Source organism: Lycorma delicatula, chromosome 13, assembly GCF_047948215.1.
Source record: "Lycorma delicatula isolate Av1 chromosome 13, ASM4794821v1, whole genome shotgun sequence".
In the NCBI taxonomy this organism is placed as follows: Eukaryota; Metazoa; Arthropoda; class Insecta; order Hemiptera; family Fulgoridae; genus Lycorma; species Lycorma delicatula.
Window position 1 is genome coordinate 45,918,139 of NC_134467.1, and position 23,436 is coordinate 45,941,574.

Sequence of the window (23,436 nt, forward strand, 5' to 3'; positions counted from 1 at the left end):
TAGTCAGTCTGATCTCTCCATTGATAGTGCATGTACGGCATCAGATGAGCATTAAAAGATGCATCCGTACAGAATTCATGTTGTTACCTGCAGACAATGGAAAACTTGTCGTTTTTTGTCACAAGTTCATGTCATCTGTAACGCCAGACGGAAATGAACTCAACGATTGGTTTCGGTCTGAGTAGGTATGATTCCACCTCGATTTGTACGTGAATGCACAGAATTCACGCCTTTGGTGCACAGAAAATCCACATCAGCCACACGAGTCTCCTCTGCACAGATAAAAAGTGGGTGTTTAGTATGCAATTTCATGTAGGCGAATCTTCATGACATTCTTTCATGGAGAGTGAACAGTGAGTGCTACATAGAGATGGTGCAACAATTTGTAAACACTATACCTGCAAACCAGCTAGAGAACACGTAGTTTCAGCAGGATAATGCTACAGCTCATACAGTCAACAGCAGTATGACTTTCTTGGATCAATGTTTTCATGGAGAATTGATTTCAAAGGGGTTGTGGCCTCTTTTGTCTCCTTATTCATCCCCTCCTGACTTTTTCTTGTGGGGATACCTTAAGGATGCCGCTTACAAAATTCATCCTTACACCATTCCAAAATGCAGATTGAAATTGAACTATATGTTGCTGTAATTCCTCAACAAATGTTATAACATATGTTTAAGAGCATGCAACATTGTATTTAATTATTTAATTCGCATAAAGAAGCCCTCTTTCAACAACTATTGTAACTTACTCATTCTCCCATAAGGTTGCATCATCACTTTTTGAACACTGTACAAATACATGATTTATTTGTCATTCATGAGTGGTTTGTTTGAGATCTGCTGTATTCATCATCAGAGAGTTAATTATTAAGTAGGTTAAATAGCTAGGAAAAGAGATAAATAAATGTAAAATAAATTACAGATAAACTATAGATAAATTGGCTTTATATAAAATGATTTAGTGTTCGTTAATAATAACTATAAAAATTAAAAATACAGCTAATTTTCAGTAAAGGTTACAACAAAGACTATTAGTTAGAATAAGATTCTACATCACAACATTACAGTAAAGGTAACAAAGAAATTTCTTTTGGAAATCTTTTGATAAAGGGGCAAACATTGCAGCATATTCTACTCTTACACAGACAAAATAAGTCTTACATAACAAAATAACAATTTAATCCAGACTGTGGGGGAGTGGTAGTGTCTATACTTTTCATCTGTTATATTCTGAATTCAACTCCCAGTCTTTCTTGCCATTTTTCACATGTTAGAAAAATTTATCTTCATCAGTAATTATAATTGCTGATGAGTTTTTAATTTTTTTTTTTTAATTTAAAACGTAAACAACATATATGTTTATTAAAAATTAATTATTTTATCTTTTCCAGAAATTTTAATAATTATTTGTATATAAAAATGTTAAACAATAAATGTTTTTATTGGTTATACGAGCAACACTTTTGGTACGATTTAAATTTTCATGTATCAAAGCTAATATGTCATGAATGCACAGAATGAGTATAACATATATATTTTTAAAATGAACAAACATTTTTTACTTATAAGTTTATTACAAAATATTAACAAATATATATAAAAATTATTTTTAAAGATTAACAACAATTTTAATTTATTACTTATAAGAAAACCCAATTAATTATGTCCTGCAGAATTTACAAAAATAAACCTTGCCCCTTGTACTTCTATTGAAGTTAAAAAGTTCAAATAAAGATACAGTATTTTTTAGAACATAAAATTTAATTACAATACTATTAAAAGATAAAGAAAAATGTAAGGTAAAATAAAATGAAGTCAATCAGTCAAAGACTGCAAGTGACGGTCGTATGATCCCAAAATAACATTAATAAATAGTACTGGTCTAAGATTTGAACTTAGGAGTTCTTATTTTACTGTATAACTATTTCAACTTGAAGTTACTAAAATAAAATATTCTGCTTTTTACTATAAAAATATGCTGTAAATATAAAATATTTTTATATTATTGGAAAAGAGTCAAACTGATTTAAACATGTGCGTGACCCAGGAATCCCTAGAAAAATGTTTACCAGAATAAAAGCTAAATTTATTATTATATCAGAATGTACTGAGACAACAAATTTCGTCAGCGTGAAAATAATTACATTTCTGTTGTTATTGAAGTCGATTAAACAAGAACACATTAGACCTCCGAGGAAAGTCTTTGAAAGAATCAAAAGAGGTAATCTGAATCGACTAGGTAAGTTCATTTCAGAGAATATGTTTACCGATATAAATGTATTATATTAAATATTTCATTTGATATATTATGTGAATTTGCTTTGATTTGTAGAGGCTACGTACACCATCACATGTAGCAGCTCGCAATGGTATTGTTGATTGTCTAATGATGTTATTAAATAATGGAGGTAATTTATTAGCTGTTGACAGTGTCAACCTTACAGTTCTTGATACAATATTTATATTCTTTCGTCAGCCGACTGATTTTTTGTTAAATTTTTTTAATTCTAAAATCAAATTCATCTTTACACCTCGTGAAATGTGTAAAAGGAAGGTAAAATAATACTATTTTTCTAATATTATTAATTGTACAAAAAAATTCTTTGAAAAATTGCATTCGAGGTCTGTTCAGAAAGTAACCTAACATTTTTATCTATGCACCAACAGAGATATTTTTGTGATGTGCAGTTGGCAGCATTGTGTTCTACAGAAGCTCCTCTGTAACCACATCTGCTTAGATTTCTGATTATCTGTAAAATTAATAATAAAGATTAAAAGAATAAAGTTTGGTTATTTTCTGAACAGACCATGTAATGTGTTTAACATAAGTTTTTGTCCTTTGTTGTGTCTATAAGTTTTTCCTTACAGGCATCTTAATAAAATAATGTTGGTAATATTAAATGTTACAACATAAGTTGGTCATCATTATTAAAAAATACATTATTTTTACATATATTCCCGCTTCAAGTAACCAGTGGCCCAAATGTAACTGTGCGATTAAACAAAAGCATCTGGATGTCAATCAGTAAAGTACAGTTTAATTTATTTTTTGATATTAACGACAGTGAAATAGCTGAGTTTCTTTACAGCCAATTTCCATGTTTCTTTGTTGACAATACTTTTTATTTCCATATCATTGAAGTTTTTGATATTGGTTTTAACACTCCGAGTTACATGAAACTTAGATATTACATATTACTTAAATTTAATGCAAACTTAAATAAAAGTAACTTTCATTTAAAAGTGTTGAGTTTTAACGCTTTCATTTTTTTTCTGAAAATGTGATTTGTTGTGGTAACTAGTACACAGAATATGTTAAGAAAATGTTTTATCAAAAATTTCCCGACACAGGTATTCCACACAACAATGTTGGGTAAAATTTGATCAATAGGTTCCCAAAAACTGGATCTGTCAAAGAAGACTATCTATTGTAACAGGAGAAATCAGATTATATTTCTAACTGTATAACTCAGAATCCAAAAAAATAATCTATCAGAAAATTGGTGTAAGCATCAATCTCAAGAAGTACACATAGAGTACTGATTAAACATTTAATAAAACTACACTCTTTATAACATAACTACAGCACATTGGTTTATACAATACTGATTTCCGTAAATGTTGAACAATATTGTAAGTGATTTTTGAGTTCAGAGATGAAAAAGGAAAGATGTTCTTGATGTAACATTTTTTCATTTGTCGGCCCATGAACAACCATTACACGAAAAAATTGAAATTCAATGTATTGTAAACGTAAGCAAATAATCGTTCAGTTTTTCCAGAATGTTATTGCATTGAAACCATTTATCCTTTCATTATCCCAACAAAGCGAGGAAGAAATTCTTTTAGCATACTTTCAAAAAGATAGAGCAACTGAACACATCATTGATGTTTCATTAAATTTCCTGCATGAAGTATTCAGGGATAGGCTCATTTCAAAGAAAATCCGGGTATCGAAATCTCAGATCTTTTACCTACAGATTTTTATTTATAGTGAGCAGTGAAAGGATTTTTTTTCAGGAACAATCCTTGAATGAAATGTAAAACAACCAAAATAACTGAATCTGTAAATGCAAACACTTCTTCGGTTCTTCAGTGTGTGTTTTTAGACACATTGAAATTATTCAGATACACCTGGAGACAAATAATGCATATTGTTCACATCTTTTAAATAAAAATACATTGTAGTAAGTATTATTCCCATTTCTGTCATTGTTATTTAAATATAATTAATAAAATATGTATACGTACATTGATGTACAGTTTCATTTGAAACACTCTTTGCAATAATGATGGGAAAAACCAGCAGGAAACCATATCATTCATCTTCCTTGACACGGTATGCTTTATTACTTTTTGGAATTGTTAAATACTTTTAGATTATTTTTCTTTCTATAAATGTTATTGATTTGTTTCTATAATTGTTAGTCTACTATTGTTGTCTATAATTGTTATTTCCAAAACAATGTTATGGTATTTAATATACGTACTCAAGCAATTCTACTTTATTTACAGTAACTGTAAATGAAGTACAAAAATGTACTGTAACAATGTATAATAGAATAGTTAAGATAAGCTATTATTATTTGTTATATCTTTTGTTTATTACTACTCTAAAATAGTACATATAGACAAACAAGGGAGTAACCAGAAATAACTGGAATTCTTATTTTAATTTTTATATACTTTTTTTTTACAAAAACCCTTTAAAATACTCCATTATAGCTAATATATTTGTCCAATATTTTATTCCACTGTTCAAAACATATTTTAAATTCACATATTGTGTTTCTCATATTTTTCTTCACCTCGTTCACACTAGCAAAACGCCTTCCTTTCAGGTTCTTCTTCATTATCAGGGAGAAAAAATCGCACAGAGCTAAATCACATGAATAAGGGAGAGCAAGGGAGTCGTGCCACTTGTTTTCTCTTTTTTTTAATTGATATACTTTGAGAGCTGTGTGAGCAGGTGCATGGTTATGGTGGGTAAACCAGTTGCTTGTCTGCCACAAATCACGCCTTTTTTGTCACAAACCCTTTCCCAGTCTTCTCAGAACATATAAGTAGAAACCCTGGTTAATACTTTGACCCTGGTGCAACGAATTTCCAATGCACCATGCCTCTTACATCGAAAAAACTAATTAGCATTGTCATAATGATTAACTTAACTAGAAGAACTCTTTTTGGACGAGGGTACATTGCAGTCTTCCACTGGCTTGACTGTTTTTTGGTCTTGGGCTCGTTAACATAATGATTCATCACCGGTAATGATCTCGGAAAAGAAATTTTAGTCGGTTTGGGACTGTTCTTTCAAAGCTCGACATATTTCCAAGCGACCTTCTTTTGCTGAGCGGTCAGGAGCCGTGTCACAAACTTTGCAGCGACCCTTTTCATTTCCAAATGTTCCGATAAAATTCGTTGAACTGAGCTCCAAGTTACTCCAGACAACTTCTCGATTTTTTCAACGGTAAGTTGTCGTTAAGTTCAATTGCTTGCATTTTTTGATATTTTTCTCCTTTCGGGAACTTGAAAGGACGTCCAGAACCAGATCTTTTTTTGAAACGGGAAAATCACTCGTACACTTGAATTTTTCCCATAGCAATATTCTTGTTAGCTGTTTCAACGTCATAATAGTTTTTTGCGGTGTTCTCTCGAGCAGGAAGCAAAACTTCCTGGCCGCGCGCTGTTCATTAAATTAAACCATGACAAAAAATGAGAACCATGTGAAACAGCTTAAAAAAAACATCAAAGATGTCATAAATCTTCCCAAATGTACCCGCTTGGCAAACTGACAAGGAAAAGTCGCTTGACGCTCTCCTAATGGGATAACCGCATATTACGGAAACTACACACTGCGCAACACGATTCTGGTTATTTTTGGGTACTCCTCGTAAATAATATCTATTATATTCTGCAAATTATGTTCAGTATGCAATTACAGAAGAAATAAATATTTGTTGTATACATAGATTCATCTTATATTACAGATTTCAATTGATTTGTCAAGCTTACTGCAGAAAAATATGAAGCAACAAACAGCTCTTATCTCGCACTTATCAGAACATTCTAGATTATTGCAACATCCTTTAGTAGAAACGTTTGTAGTTTGTAAATGGAAAAAAATAAGGCCAATCATTTTATTTTTACATGTTGTGAATACATTTTTTATTATAACATTATCGGTCTTTATTTTTTTACAAGTTTATCAGTGTAATCTACCTTATAAAGTAAGTAATTTTTTTAATATAAGTTTTATTTATCAGGTTAATTTTTTAGTTTAGTGAAATAAGATATGTACTTAACACTGAAAAACATATTTCATTAATTTTTTATACCATCAGTGTTATTAAATATCTTAATCCCCATCTGAATTAATCTTTTCTCAGAATTTAATGCATAATTATAGGGTATTTAGGACCATAGTTTAATTGCAACTACCTAAGTTAGTGAGATTTAAGCTTTAAAAAAAGGTTTGACGATATAGAATAGAATATAGTGTTTAACATTTTAAGAATCGGTCTGAAATATTGAGTCGGGGAAAAGATTACTTCGTACTTCAATGCAAAAGTTAAACAACGTTTTTCTATACTTCAAATAAAGTTTATTTAACCAAATATATACAGTTTTCATCGACCACATTTTGACATTTTTAAATTAAATCGTTATTCTCACTACAGAACTTCTGTCTTTTCTGGACGAAAGACTGTGATAATAGTAATTTTCATAAACTCTTTTGAAGCCGAATTTATACCGGTAAGAGAATTCTTTAGAGAACTAAATAAATGGTAATCTTTTGGTAACAAGATCAGGGTTATACGATGAATGCATCAAAACTTCCAGACCAAGCCCTCTCAATTTTACACAGGTCACCAAAGATATATGGAATCCGGCATTGTCGAGATGAAATACCACATCCTACTGATCGATTCTGGTCGCTTTATTTCGTTTGCTTAATCTTTCCAGTTGTTGACAGTAGAGATTAGAATCAATCCTTTGACCGAACGACAGCAGATCATGATGAACAAATCTTTTCCAATCGAATACACAAGATCACATTTCTTGGCGTCAATCCTGGCTTTTAAAACTGCTTGCGGAGCTTCATCTTGCGAGAAGTGATCTATTTTTCATTGTTTTAGATATATTCTAGACAATTTCTTTATTTATAAATATATTGAAATAATATTGTTCATTCTTGAACAATATTTTGCTACGAAATCGTACGCAAGTGTAAAAGAATAATTTAAAATTAAATTTGTCGTGTTCCGCTGCCAGAAAAAAATGTCAATTTCTAGGCTAGCAAACCGATTTCGAGAGACAGGTAGTGTTTTGGACAGAAAACTAGCGGTCGACCGACTCGCTTGACAGATGACGTTTTAGAAAATGTGAAAACAAGATCGCTCGATTCTCCACGGAAAAGTTTATGAAAACTTTCCACGCAAGTCGGTTTGTCATATTCGAGTATTCCGAAAGCCGCTAAAAAGATGAAATCGTATCCGTATCGTGTACGATTTGTCCAAGAGCTTCAGACTCCAGATTTAAACAAGCGATTGCAATATTGCCGTCGGTTTAGGTCTCTCGTAAACGATAACGGACCGAATTTTTAAATACAGTGTTGTTTAGCGATGAAGCTTGGATCCATCTCGACGGTTATGTGAACAGTCGAAACTGTCGAAGTTGAAAATCCTAACGCTTTACAAGACAAATCTTTGCATCCTGAAAAAATTGGTGTGTGGTGTGCGATATCTCGTCATCGTATAGTCGGACCCGTATTCTTCGAACAGACAGTAAACGGTGACGTATACAGGAATATTGTGCGCCGATTTGTGTCCCTCCTGGAACCTCAAGAACGGTATTGCCGATTTCAGCAAGACGGCGCTACGTGCCACACGTCTCAAGAAACCGTGGATTTTCTGCAAGAGTTCTTTGACAATCGAATAATAAGCAAGGGCTTTTGGCCTCCAAGGTCCCCAGACCTGACATCTGATGACTGCTTTTTTTGGGGCTATATTAAGTCCAGGGCCTTCAAAAATAATCCTCACACTATTGATGAACTTAAGTCGATATTACAGACTTAATCAGGAATATTTCCGATGCGACTTAAGGTTTCTGCTAATATGCTGAAAAGAGTCCGTGCGTGTATAACCGCAAGGGGTGGGCGTTTTGAGCATATTCTTTAACAGTTATGTAATTAATAGCTTTTTATTAAATCTCTTTTGTAAGTAACAAATACATTTTTTTATTCCACCTAAATTTCCCTTTCTTAAATAACATTTAAAATTGGGTAACAGGAGTAAAAAAATCACTCTGTAGAATTTAATTTTGTTTGTCATTAGAATAGGTTATATTTTTAAATTGATCATTTATTTACTTACTTTAAAATAATTATAATATTTTAATAACTCTTTCTGTTAATTTTTTTGTTTTTAGATTAAGAAACCACTTTCTTATTTTCTGATTCTTTTTGCTATATTAATATTGTTAAAATGCATTATTGAATTGAAATCTTTGGGTCGATTACGATATAAAAAAATTGAGCCTTGGTTGAAAACTGTATTTCCATTATATTCAATAGCACTGGTTGTTTTTACGTGGATTGTAAATGAGACTTGTGATAATGCTGCTCGGTTTAATTCTCTAAACCATCTCAGCTCAATTGTCATTCTTTTTGCGTGGATCCATATTATGTTTACACTTACACGGTTTTATGAGTATGGATTTTATGGAGATATGTTTTTAATAGTTCTCAGTAATGTCGGTAAGGTATGTATCATATGCATTTATTTTAATTTTATTTTAAACATAATAAACTGGTGGTTGTAAAATAAAAAAAAAAGTATAGTATTATTAATACAAAATAAATCCCTTTCGGCACGCCAGAAGGCGGAAGTAGCTTTCACCGGTGCTAAGTAGGCGATAAAAAAGATTTCCCTATTTAAACTTAAAAAAAACTTCAAAATTTGTCAATACGACAATGGTTGCACAAGAAAAAAAGTTTCACGTGTTTAGCATACAACAAGCCCCGTCTTCTTTCAATTCCAGCAATATTTGGTCATCCCATGCTGTAAGGGTTGGTCATATCAAAAATCGTTTCAGACAAAAGTTTTAGGTAATGTTTAGAGGACTAACGACCACTTTAAACCGATTCGATACTATGCCTATTAAGGGAGATATTCTGTCTTCGAAGCCAATGGTTGGTGATATCAAAAAACATTACTTTAATAAGTTTTAGGCCCTTATCCAAAGAATAGTAAGAACTTTAAACCAATTCAATATTTTACTTAATAAGAAAGTTATAGCGATATTTTGTTTTTAGGAAAAAGCCCCTCATTTCCACCCCCATGGTCCGATTTCGCACATTAATGAACTCGACCGAGATTTTGTGTCGTTATATTTTATGTATCAATTTGAAAGTGATTGACGCAAAATTACGGCAGTTATCGTGTCCACAAGAATGTGAAATATATATATATAAATATAAACTTTTGAGCTGACCGTGGTTTTGTGGTCTGGGGATGTGAAATGCAAAGATATGTCGAAATTTACCTAAAAAATCCGGTTTTTATAAAATAAAACTAAAAACATCATACGGGCAATCCAAACAAAGAACAAAAGTTTAGTTTACAAAAATATGATTATACATAAAAAAAACTGTAAATAAAAGAAAAATTGACAAAAAAGAAACTTTTAAAACCAATAGAATATTCCAATCCCTGTTAAATAACTGTTTGTTTTCCAACAAAATTTTTTAGGAAAAACAAACATTTTTTGGAAACAGACGATTCTCAAGGTTCAATGAATCATCTGAGGAGTTTGTCTTACAACAAAAAGTGGATAATAAAATAAATAAGCAAATAACACAAAACTAAATATCCCATTTTTATTTTGAAGCAGCCTACTAGGAACTACAGCAACATAATTTCTTTTTTCTTCTTTTCATTTTCTCAGAACACACCAATTTTTTGGTACTTATGTATTAGCCCGTCAACCATAACCATAGTGATCTTGTAACTTTGAAAACACTTCAAAGTTACCGGATCATTAACGTATTTTACATATTAAAAATATAACCGCATTGCTTATAATTATAGATATAAATTAACAAAATTTACCCTATGCTCGCTAACCTCGACTAATTAACAGTTATGTTTTGATTATATAAATAATAAACGCTTCCGTGGCACGAGTGGTAGCGTCTTGGCTTTTCATTCGGAGGTCCCGGGTTTGAATCCCGGTCAGGCATGGCATTTTCACACGCTATAAAAATTGTCATTCATTTCATCCGCTGAAGCAATACCTAACGGTGGTCCCGGAGGTTAAAAAATAAAAAAAAAACATTTTAATAATTACTGAATTTATTATTTAAATACTCGAAACATTACTGCGTTAATTAGTCAAAGTTAGTGAGCGTAGGTTAAATTATATTTATAAAATAAATAAATGTAAATGGTTATAAAAATGATAATATAATGGTTATATCAGGTGATAACAACAATAACCCAAAAGTTTGTAATTTATTGGTCGACGGGCTAATACGTAAGTACCCATTTTTGTTATTCTAACCATTTTTCTGGTGTTCTATATTCCTTCATCCACAAAAATTTTTACATTGTAAATGATATCTTTAAACTTCATTCTAACTGAATACAATAAGTAGTTCTCGCCTATGTACGAAGTAAAGGAAGTATTGTGATCGTGAAAAATTTTGGTTTTCAGATTTCAACGAAAATATACATTTTGATTAGTTTCGGTGTGACGTCTGTACGTACGTATGTACAAATGTATTTCGCAATACTAAAAAACAATTAGCCGTAGAATGTTGACATTTTGGATTTAGGACTGTTGTAACATCTGGTTGTGCACCTCCCCTTTTGCTTGCGATCAACTGGATTAAAAGTATTCAAAAAAGCCTAAAATCTAAAAGATTTTGATTTTGTACTTTTTCTTAACTACAGTAATAAGCCCTCATTGGGTGTTTTTCAACGATATATCATAAGTGGTACTTATTTTTATCGGTTCCAGAGTTATAACCAAATAAAATTTTATTTGATGAAATATTTGAATCTTACAAGGGGAAGCATATCGGTTCGAATCTGACTTCATCTCCTTTTTTTTAAATTTAAATATACTGATTTATTAGTAATTATTAACCTCTGATTGTAAAAACCTCTTTACAATAAATAATTCAATAACAAAAAAATGTAAGAAGTTATTAATGAAATAAAATTTCATGTACTTTTAAAAATGTGTATATGTAATTTAATAAGCGTACAAGGAAGTCATGTGGTGTCCACCTCAGATTTTTAACCTAGTTACAAAGTTACTCTCTCATCTTGCTTGTCCTTTTAGTTTTCAAAAATTCCTTTAATAAACTTGTTTATTTAATCTTAAATACTTGGTGTTTATAAATAAAACAAAATACATTTTTTACAAACATAAAACCATTTTTTAATTTTCAAATGTTTGAAGTTTCCACCAAGCATTTGAAGTTGAGTAAATTGGTAATTTAACTGAATCCCGGTTCTTTCTTCAAAGTATTGAAATGTTAAAAAGAATCGAAAAAAAAATTTATATTTCATTACTGGTTTTATAATAAGTCGATTTTATAATAAAACTAATAACAAATTCTATTAAAAAAATTATTTTAAATTAAAATATTTTAAAACTTTTTTGGGCTGTGTAGTTATACTATTTAGCTGTAGTATACGGTATAGTATTATTACACACACACACATTGTATACTGTGTATAATTTTTTAATTTTGCATCTCAAGGTTTTTGCAAATCTTGATGTTTTATGAACTCCATAACAAAATGTTTTAGCTTCATTAATCTGGATGTGTATATACCTGCCATAGTCTATTTATGATGGTCCCATCTCCCACCACATTCCTGAAGCGCCACATAAAACAAGAGTTGACACTTCATTCCCCGTTCTCATTCCTGACCTTATCACAAAACATCTTCCCACAGAATTATCCATCTTCACCCTTGAATATGTTTCAACAAGGGTAATCATGACCACAAGTTTTAATGTTATACCAAATCTTTCAAGCGGTTTAATTACTTTGCTCCTTGATACACTATCAAAGGGCTCTTTGTAATCAATAAAGAGCAGATACCAGTCGGTATTATATTCCCCACATTTTTTAACTACTTGCCTTATCGTGAAGATCTGGTTCACCATACTCCATCCCCTTCTAAAACTACACTGATAATCACTGAGAACCGCTTCCAAAAATGCCTTTGTTATTATAAATATCTGTAAAGATTTTATATACAATAGTAAGCAAGGAGACAACCCTATAATTATTACATATCATCTTTATCACCCTTTTTAAAAATCACACAAATCAAACTTGTCTTCCATTCTTCAGGAATCCTTTCGATTTCTTTCATGTCATAAATATCAATTTATAAACTTCCCACTTTAATCTATCACTTCCACACCTAATCAGCTCACTCATCAGGCTTTATTATTTTTTAATCTTGATATTGCATCTTCAAATTCATCCCTGGTAGGTCCAATACAACCATACTATCTGAAAAAACAATATCATTGCTTAACCTGTTGTTACTGTCCCCACCCAACTGAAATCCATACACTCACCCTCCTTCTCTTCTATTATGTTTACTCATCGCAGTATGCCGTTGAGCCATACCTTTGAATATCTCCCACCACAAATCTGATCAACTTAAAACTTTAAGATTTTAAATAACTTAATTTATATTGTCATCATATTACAGCTGAATTTTCTATGATCATTATACAAAAATGAGAGTATCTCATCTCCACTTTTTTTTTAATTTTGCAAAATGTAATACCATCAATATCCCACACACAGAAATTTTTTGAACCATTTTCAAAGAATTTATATTAAACCAGTCCAGAGATCAAAATACAAGCCTACATATGTACATACATACACATCTGTCTATCTTCTGGAAAGTTCTAGTTTTTTTACGTTCTTTGGACTCAGCTTTTTGTGAAACTATGACTTTTACAAAGAACCAGACATTAAAACAATTTTGGACTGATCTATACGCTTTTGCTTTATATATATATATATATAATATATAAATATATATATCAGCAATAACGGCTGGGAAAGTAAAAATATTAATATTCTGTCTACAGTACTTAAGATAATCTTAAAAATATGAAAATTTCACTTTTCTCTTCCTCACTCTAGTTTATGGAAATTATTGATATGATTTATAATTTTTATTTTCAGGTACTATCATCGCTCTTTTGTCTTATCATCGGTTTCGTTTTATTTTTTTCTATTAATTTTCGAAATGATAAACTGTTTGGTAATCCATTTTTCTCGTTTATTAAAACAATAGTTATGATGACAGGCGAATTTGATTATAATGACCTATTTACCGACGAACATGATAAAATTGAACTGTACACTACTAGAATTATTTTTGTATTATTCATGTTGATGATGACTATTGTTTTAATGAATATTATGAGCGGTCTAGCAATCACCGATATTCAGGTATGTTGAACTAATTATTTTATATTCAATCTTTTTTCACGATAGGATACATGATTAAATAGAAAAATTAAATAAAAATATCGTCTTTCAGGTTTTAAAAATGAGAAAAAAATTGTAATAATTATTTTACGAGGGCTGTTCATTAAGTACTCGGTCTGACAAACAAAAAATGCAAGAGTTGTATGAAAAGTTTTATTTTCAACATAGTTACCGAGAAATTCAATACATTTAAACTGATGACTTTCCAACTTTTTAATACCCTCAATAAAATGCGATTTGTATAAATAACTCTGCCAAATTACCGGTATTTCAGCTTTGAGATCAAAATTTGAACAGAATCATCATTCAGCGAGCAATTTCTTCAGGTTTGGGAAGAGGAAGTATTCTCTGTGAAAAACATCCGGTGGATGTAAAAGCACTTCGAAGTGTACGTCATCAAGTTTTGCTGCTACAAATCGAGACTGTGTGCAGGCTCATTATAGTGGCAAAAAAAGCACTTTCTTTTTGGCTTGATTTGGAATATAGCCAGAATAGCATTCTTCAGTCGGTCCAATAATGGAGCCTAACACTCTCCAGTGATAGTCCTACTTTTTCTAGGCAGTTTATGAGCTCCACTCTACTAGAATTCCCCCCCCAAAAAAAAAAATGCAGCCCTGACTTTTTCCGCAAATGGAGTCGTTTTCACTTTCTTTGGTGCACCTTCACCTGCTCCCACCCAATGTTTGGTTTATGGTGTGTAATAGTGAATCCATTTTTTATCAGCAATTATAAAACAACAAAGAAACTTGGTGAAATCAATTTAAAAGACATCTTTTAGACCCTTCTTGGAGGTCATCTTCTAGACCCTCAATTGCCCGGTTACATATTTCAGTCATTAGTACGGCCTTTTTCAGGATGGCACTGATGCAAATGCCTCGAAAGACATTTCCGTCAGTGTTGAAACCCATCGACTAACAAAAGATATTTTTCAAACTAACCTAAACCGAATCAAAATACTGAGAGCCAATTAAGATTTACAAATTGTGCTGTAACAAAATATTATTCTCATATCCTCAAAAATTGTTCGCAATTTTGACCTACCGTACAAAGCATCCAAAATTACCTATAAATCAACTCGCAAACGTATCAAACAACAATGCTCTGGCCGAAAAGCACCCAAACGATTCCCTAGCCACCCAAGCTACTATTCTATACTAAACACCCTCTGCAACCCTTTTGAATGCCAAAAATCTTAAAAATCTTTAGACAATGCGCCACTCATCTCTAACTTTCTAGTTAGCCTACAGATTGAGACTCGAACCAAAATTCTTCTTGGGACAATCCTCTCGTTTGTGCCTTTCCTCTCCACAATGAGCACACAGTGACGGAAACCGGCAGATCTTCGCCCTGTGCCCAAAACGACAACGTTTAAAACAACTCTGGACGTCTATATATTTGTTCACCCTCTCTCTTTTTCCTGTTTAGCCTCCGGTAACTACCGTTTAGATAATTCTTCAGAGGATGAATGAGGATGATATGTATGAGTGTAAATGAAGTGTAGTCTTGTACATTCTCAGTTCGACCATTCCTGAGATATTATATTTGTTCACCCTACAAGATGAAAAGTTCACAAACAACCTGCCTTCAGAAACAAACTTCTGTAGAAGGCCAGGTTCCATCTCCAACACTGTGGTAATGTTCTGCCTCACTTGTATACACTGCCTCACTGTCTTATACAGGAACCGACATTCACCTCATCCAAATCGGTATTTTGCTTCCTGACCAGAGTCATGAATTCATCATCAGAGAGACGACGATCCACTTTATAGACAATAACTCTTGGTTACGTTTAGGATCAACTCTTACCTCTATTTTTTCAGCCTTTAAAAACACAAGAGATAACCCTCACAGTCTCTTTGTCATCAGTGATGACAACCAGTCCCCTCTGAGTTTCTCGTATACTTCTTATCTTCAAACTGATCTCTTCTTACGAAGAGCAACTTGAAAATCGTTTCTTATTTTCTTGGCCGTTTTTGCCGAACCCTCAGGCTTATTCAGAAAGATAACCCCCGGCTGCTTTCTTGACTGGCTGGCCTCACACTTTGTCCTTCAAAACCTCTGCGTAGCACTTTCGTTGAGGCTCCACAAGCCTAGAAACTACAGTAGGAACTGTCGCTGTTTCCTTCACAATCACCTCCTTTACTTCAATTGGCTTAGAAGCCAACGCCTCAAAACCCTGAGCTAGGGCAGAGAACATTGCCTTAAATTCCTTTATTTTGGTAATAATCCTACTCCTAATGAAAGCCAAAGCGCTTTACGGATTCTCTAAAAAAAATTTATCATACTGATCCTCAAAGTACTTAAATAGTGGGACAGAACTTCTTGCCGCCCTCACAAAAACTCATCAACCAGATTATCTTGTGAAACCTGGGTGGAAACTGATTTTCCTCATCTGAGGAGGCAGAGAAATCATTATTCTTACCTCCATCACTTCACCAGCCCTAGCCCGTTTAAGCTAGGGCTACTTCCTTGAAACACTGCCTTCCAACATTAAAGCCAGATTAGCCTACAAAGTCAAAATAAACTAAGACTATCTAAATCTCGCTTTATCTACTACTACTAAATATGGGCAAGCCCACAAATGTGACAATTGCCCACAGCAGAGCTACATACAGCCCGAGCTCTATAAATCCCTCTCTCTTAGCTGCTACAGGATTGATCTCATAAATACTTGTTGCAGCAAGCAGTCATGAGAGTTCAGATTACGGCCTGCAACCAAAGGGTGTAAGCAAATTTAGGGTTTGGACTAGAGTTAACTAGACCAAATTCTTGCTTATAATGGGTACTAAACAACGAGGAGTTCCCACTCCTTCACCATGCACCCTTCAGAATCAGAAATATTAAGTTTTGAAGGGCCCTTAATGAGGCCGGTGCTCATCAAATCTAACCCAAGAAACAAACTTTGCAAAGAAAAGCAAACAGTGAGTTTTTCTTCAATTAAGATGCAGATGTTGCAAAAACTTCAAATCAAAAAATAATCCAATACTTCAAATTGTGTACCATCCAATGCTTGTGATGGTACACACTCAACCATTATCTCAAATTATAGACAAGCTCAATATAACAAATTTGGATGGATCAGGAGACTCAAAATTTAATTACATCAATTTTTCAGAAAATATTAAGTTTTTTTTCTACAACTGATTTTTTTCTAAGTGATTTTCTCAAACAATGATTTCCATCAAATTTGTTGTCTGTCATAAAGTTTAGTTATTAATACACAGATCGTAACAGAGAGTTCTAAGGTTCAAATCCTAGTAAAGCCAGTTACTTTTATACCAATTTGAATACTAGATCATGGGTACCGGTGTTCTTTGGTGGTTGGGTTATAATAAACCAAACATCTCAGGAGCAGTCAACCTTTCTTTTTCCTGTTTAGCCTCCGGTAACTACCGTTTAGATAATTCTTCAGAGGATGAATGAGGATGATATGTATTTTTTTTAGTCTTGTACATTCTCAGTTCGACCATTCCTGAGATGTGTGGTTAATTGAAACCCAACCACCAAAGAACACCGGTATCCACGATCTAGTATTCAAATCCATGTAAAAATAACTGGCTTTACTAGGACTTGAACACTGTAACTCTCGACTTCCAAATCAGCTGATTTGGGAAGACGTGTTAACCACTAGACCAACCCGGTGGGTTAGGAACAGTCAACCTGAGACTGGGCATTTACATTCATACATATTCTTATTCATCTTCTGAAATAATACCTTATGGTGGTTCCAAAGGCTAAACAGAAAAAGAAGATCTTAACTGGCAATTCTATGAAAATACCCTTACTAAGAATACAACCAATGACCATCAGTTTAGAAGTCATTGATACAACCGTGACATAGATTTCTTTGTATTTAATACTGTGGAGTACAGGTTTTAATGAAAAAAAATTTTCCAATCAAAAATTTGTTTGTGAAAATGACTTTTCCATTACTATGTTTTACCTCCTATACCATGATTGTACAATCAGGTCCCACCCACCACCTTTTATAAAATTATTTAAAAAGTTTTCTTGTCATTTTTTACTGATTCAGAAGATTCTGACTGTTAAAAATATTTTTTTATTACTTATTGGGCTGTTATGACAAATATTTTGTGGCCAAAAGATGGATTTTCAGTTTTTTGGTCGCAATCAATTAACACAAATTTATAAAGATTGTCACTTTTGATGCATAAATAATGATAGTCACATCATATTGACCAAAATAATTTATGAAAATAATCATTGAGATCAAAGTAATAATTTCAGTGAAATAGAAGAAAAATTAAACACATCTTTTGGGAGAATAGAAATCGTTTTCTTCCATAAAACCAAAATTGTTGTTGTTTAGATGCACAGATGTAAATCTGAAGTTCACATTTTAAAAGATTAAGAAAGAGAGCAGATTACACCGACCTAACCTAATATAATCTTTACGTATCACATAAAACAAAATGCACAACTTAATGTAAATATCAGGGCTGACAAAGTGTAATAAAAAAACACTTGTGAAAGTCGACCGAAGACCTCTTCAATATGATTTTTACAGCAGAATTTTCTAAACTTCTGAAACAAATTTTTAACAGTATTCCTTAATCTTTAGGAAAAATTTTAAAGTTATTTTTTTCTGATATTTATTTACTTAAAACAATGTCCTGCAATTAAACAGAAATGAAGTGAATACATCAAGGATTTGTCACAGTATAAGATACAAAGTTCACTTCAAGGTCATTAATCAATATAAATAATGTTATTTTTCATTTTATTCTACATTATAATTCATTCATTAAACAACAACCTGCCTCCTTGTATTAAAAAATAACTTTACTAATTTTCCTCTTTTATAATAAGAGGTCAGGTAACTGATATGGTTTAAATATGTAGACTGTAATTGAGATTATTTTTCATTTTTGCCACAATGGACAACATATTTCAACCAATTCACGTTTTCCTTTTTTTCCATCTCTCATCATTTTTCACTTTTTCTTTTGTTTCTTCTGTCTAAGTATTCTTCTTCAGCTAGTTATGTTTTGCCTGAAAACCTATCTTGTTTTTCAATTTCTTTCACAAAGGTGAATTCTTGAATGTTTTCTTGAGCTATTTTCAAGTTCTTCTGTATCTCGGATCCAGTTACTGGTGTTTAAATTTTAAAGTGTGTAATAGCCCATTAAGAGTTCATTCTTTATAGATGATGATTCTTCTTTTCTGACTACATCCAATATTTTCTCTTTGTTCATGTACAGTTCATTATTGTGTCCTCTTCTAAATCTTTGATGGATTCTAGGACTTTTTTGAGTTTTCTTTGTTCTTTTGTTTGTAGTGATTAGAATGTTTTTGTTAAATATCAAACATTCAGCCTCATATTGAGTGATTTATTTTTTAAAATCTTTTTTAGGATATATTGGTAAAAGCTCATGTTCGGTTTTTAAGAAATCAAGTAGAATTAACATCAGATGTTTTGAGATGGTTATCATGTATACTTCCTAAATGGGCAAAAAAAATACAGAAAATGCCTTCCAAAATAATCATACGTTTGAATTATTTTGCGAAAATTGATGTTAATGATATTCCTGTCGCTATGTTAAGAAGATTAATCAGTACTGGTATCAGAAATTCACAGGAAATGGAAATCGACAAGTAAGTATAACCTATAGTTTCTGTTTTATTTGTTATAAAAATGCTATTTTTTATGGAGGGCTTCCACTTGCCGTACACCCCACCATCTTCTCCAGAGAAGTTTAACCAGAGCAACAAATCATTGAGCAATGTCCGCACAACGTGCAGTAGAATTACTATCTAGTCTCGCTGCACAGCATAGTATTAATAATTGATTTAATCTTTTAATAAAAAAATTCTTAGTCAAAGGACATTTACAAATGGAATATGATTCAGTCCATGCATTCAAAGGAAAATAGAAATTAAGAACATTTATTTGCCTTCTGATTAAATGAGCACTGTTAAAGAAGGAGGAGAAACCAATTTCATATAAGAAATAATACATTTTTTTTTAAAGACTATATGGCAAAACAAGTCTAATAGTATGAATCAATCTGCTCTGAGAAAAGAAGGTTCTATTGTCATAGGTGTTGTGTGTTTTAAATATAGTGACTAATACTCCTAATAAATTAAATATGGAGATTATTATCAAAGCTTGCATGAAAGAATCTCTGTGGTGGAGTGATAGCGTCTCGGTGTTTTATCTGGAGGTCCCAGGTTCAAATCCCAGTCATTCATGGCATATTTCATACGCTACAAAATCCCATTTCCATATCCCATGCGCAAACCTCAATTTTTATGTGATGATATCGTCAAAAAAAAAAACAAAAAAGAACCTGCAACTTTGTATTAGAACATAATTCTAATTCCATTTTCTAAATGGAAGCATCTGTAAGAATTAAAATCGATAATGCACTCATATATCCACACCTATTATGAAAATTTGTTATATTATCCAGTAAAAAAAAAAAGAAGTTAGGAAAACGAAAAAAGAAGTACAAATGCTGATGAAGATCTTTGGAGTAGAAATTTCCATCAACTTTAATGATGTTTATTTTTAAGTTATTATTTCCATTATTTTAAAACAGTTTAAACTTTATTTTTTTTAAATATAAAAATTCTAGAAATATTTAAAAATATTTTTATCATCTTTTTTTTAATTATGTTTTAATGTTTATTCCTCACCTGTTTTTCAATTCTTAAGTTAGAGTTGCCAATCTCTGTGATAAAGTGATCATTGAATTTTAACTGACATTCTGGGTTCAAGTACCAGTTAGTCATGACATTTTGGAGATGTTCGAGTATTCACTTTACGATGAGAAAATTGGTGTATGGTGGGATGTTTCTGGTAATTGTATAGTACGGCCAATATTTTTAGTGCATCATCGCACAGGGCAATTCACTCTGAATATTTTTTTTTGTAAAAGTACAGTAAATATGTTAACCCTTACAAAAGTAACATCAGACTTTAATTTAATTTACATTTTTTTCATTTCATTTATGAAATGTTACATGTCATAACTGTTTATTCTGTAGTGGTTTGTTTTATAGACACTTATGCTGTGTGTGTTTGTATTACTAATGCACTTATTACTTACATAATTTTTGATAATATATAATTATAATTTTAGTTCCAACTTAGCTCTGGGTCAAAACAAAATAATTTGTTTTTCCTATCGGTATTTAGCATAATTTTATCATCAGTTATTTTTGTTTTGACGCAATTTACAATCCCATCCTCTTCCACCTAGCTCACTTAGAAAAATAATTGTTTATACGGGTCAGTTCAGAAAATAACGGAACATTTTTAATTGCACGACAAGGAGATATTTAGTGACATGCGGCTGGCAGCACATTGTGTTTCCCATAATCTCTTCTGTAACCATATGTTCTTGGATTGTTGATATCTTGTTTAGTTTTCGAGTTATTCTTGAGTACAATGCGTTTAAGTGTTACTAGCGATTTTTGAAATGTACTATTTTCGAAACCAATGATACAACGTAAAATTTGGCGTGAAACCTGGGAAAACTTTCACAGAAATGTTTCAACTTCTGTAACAAGCTTACAAAGATGATGCTCTGAGTCCTACACAATTTTACGAATGGTTTTCATGATTTAAAAGCGGTTGTCAGTCGACCAAAGATGACCCTCGACCAGGATGGCATTCAACTTCGACTGATGACACCCGCGTTCAGAAACTCAACATTCTGGTGCGTGGAAATTGTCGATTGACTGTCAGTGAACTTGCAGAAGAGGTTAGAACCTTGATTGGGTTTGCCGTGACATTTTGATAAAAATTGAAGATGCATCAAGTTGTAGCAAAGTTTATTTCCTGTTTTATGATCGAACAGCAGAAAGAACATCTAGTGGACGTTTGTCGGCAACTTCTTGAACAAGCCGATGACTATGAAACATTCACTAAAGGATGAAAACGTGAGGCAAAAGCTGGGTTTACAGCTACGACATCGAGACAAAATTTCAATCGTCACAATGGATCGGCAAAGAATCTCCACGCCCCAAGAAAGCACATTAGTCTCGATCCGATGTCAAAGTGATGCCCTCTGTTTTTTCGAGTTTAATGGAATTGTGCAATTTGAATTCTTACCTGAAGCTGAAACAGTGAATCGTGCTTACTATCAAGGCGTTTTATACCTACATTTCCGAAATTAAAATTAGTGATTGAAAGGAAAATTTTTAGACTATTGATGACATTGACCAAATTCATCCTGGACTTAAAGGGCATTTTAAATGAAGCTATCCAGGATTGCTTCATGAAGTGAAAACACCGCTGGGATAAGTGTATGAATAAGGGAAGGTAGTAACTTTGAAGGGGACAAGGACCAATAATTTGTAAAATTAATTATAAAGATTAAAAAAATAAAGTTTGATTATTTTCTAGACAACCTCGTACTTATTAAAGAAACAAAAAAAAAACTTTCAAGAGATGAAAACTAAAAATAAATAAAATTTTATATAAATTTTATACAGACTTTTGGTGAAATTTAAACACTGGTCTTATTTCATTCATTGAGGAACAGTTTTTTGAAATCCATTAACTGGGAGATAAAGTTATATAAACAAGAATCAGAGTAAATGAAATTTGAATTCAATATTGTCAGTAAGCAATCGATTACAGACTCAAATATGTTCAAAAGATCATTGAAATTAAGAAATTAATACATATTTTTTAACGATTAATAGGATATATTTTTTTTATTTTTGTTTTAATATATACTTCCAATTTAATCTAAGTGAAGTTAAATTGGAAAATAGTCTACTTCTTTTACTTTTCCTACAATGTTTTGACATTACTCTCACTAATGAAGTACAATTATAAACTGATGCATAAAGAAACCCACTCTTCAATTTTACTTTCCCGTCTAGATAGCGTTGTAGCTCTAGAAGGGAAAGTATTATAATCGGTCCAATTTGGGCATTGGATCTTAACGTTTTGACACCTAAGGAACCCAAAAAATATACTTTCCAGAACAAAGGGTGAAGAGCGTACTGTAAACAGTAGACATTAATCTTGTGTGTGTTTGGCTTGGATATTTTATAGTTATAAAACTAAATAAATACATTTAGGGCTAAACACTAATCAGTAACAGCCGATTAGTATAACATCTCATATCTACATAACTATTTCAGTAACCAATAAATAAATAAATAAATAAATTAATCTAATAATTATAAACTCAAGAGTAAACAAATAACTAATAAATACAAGACAAATAACTAATAAATAACTAATTAAGATCAAATTTTTCTGTCACATTTGTTAACAATTAAAAATAACAATACATGTAAAAATAAATATTTTTGTGAGATCGCACCCCACCCCAAAAAATGCTCTAAACTAATGGTGAGGAATACAATTAAGTAAATGAATAATATTCAAGGTGTAAAACTGTAGTAACTTTGTACCTGGTTTGTTAAGCCTCGCAACTACACCAGTCTGCACTAGCCAACCATACACCAGTTTAGCAGTCTATACACCGGTCTACCATTCTGGCGAAATTTGTTCTATGTAAGTTGTGAAATTACATTAGTTTAGTTAGTCGACTGTCGCCGCTAGTACCGCCACACCCACGCGAATTAAATACTGTACGCGTACACGCCTACTTTAATTAGAATCATTGAATTAAATAAATTAAAAAATATTATATTTAAATAAAACTATAAATATTTTAAATTAAGTTGTGTGTGTAAGCCAAGCATCAGAAACAACTCACAGTTGCAGGACTTTCTCCCGGAATGCAACTTTAGCCGCATGATTGGAAAGTCCTACAACTGTGTTCGTCAGCTTTTTTTTAATTATTATGAACTAAATTATAAAGTTTCAATGTCATCTACAAAAATGTACTTGTCATCACATGTCACTTACAGTCTTACATTGTTGATAATACAATTTAAAATCA

At 31.9% G+C, this 23,436-nt stretch overlaps 1 protein-coding gene across 2 annotated transcripts in view; it reads left to right on the forward strand.

Annotated features, from left to right (window-relative positions):
* The window catches only part of LOC142333887 (transient receptor potential channel pyrexia-like), a 35,773-nt gene that overhangs the window by 10,324 nt on the left and 2,013 nt on the right, over window positions 1–23,436 (forward strand). The window contains exons 5-9 of one of the 2 annotated variants that reach the window (XM_075381480.1): window positions 2,336–2,557; window positions 5,991–6,230; window positions 8,431–8,763; window positions 13,235–13,504; window positions 18,918–19,159. In XM_075381480.1, the coding sequence (XP_075237595.1) occupies window positions 2,336–2,557; window positions 5,991–6,230; window positions 8,431–8,763; window positions 13,235–13,504; window positions 18,918–19,159 (1,307 nt within the window). The remainder of the gene's footprint in view (window positions 1–2,335; window positions 2,558–5,990; window positions 6,231–8,430; window positions 8,764–13,234; window positions 13,505–18,917; window positions 19,160–23,436) is intronic. The other variant, XM_075381481.1, reaches the window with a different exon arrangement.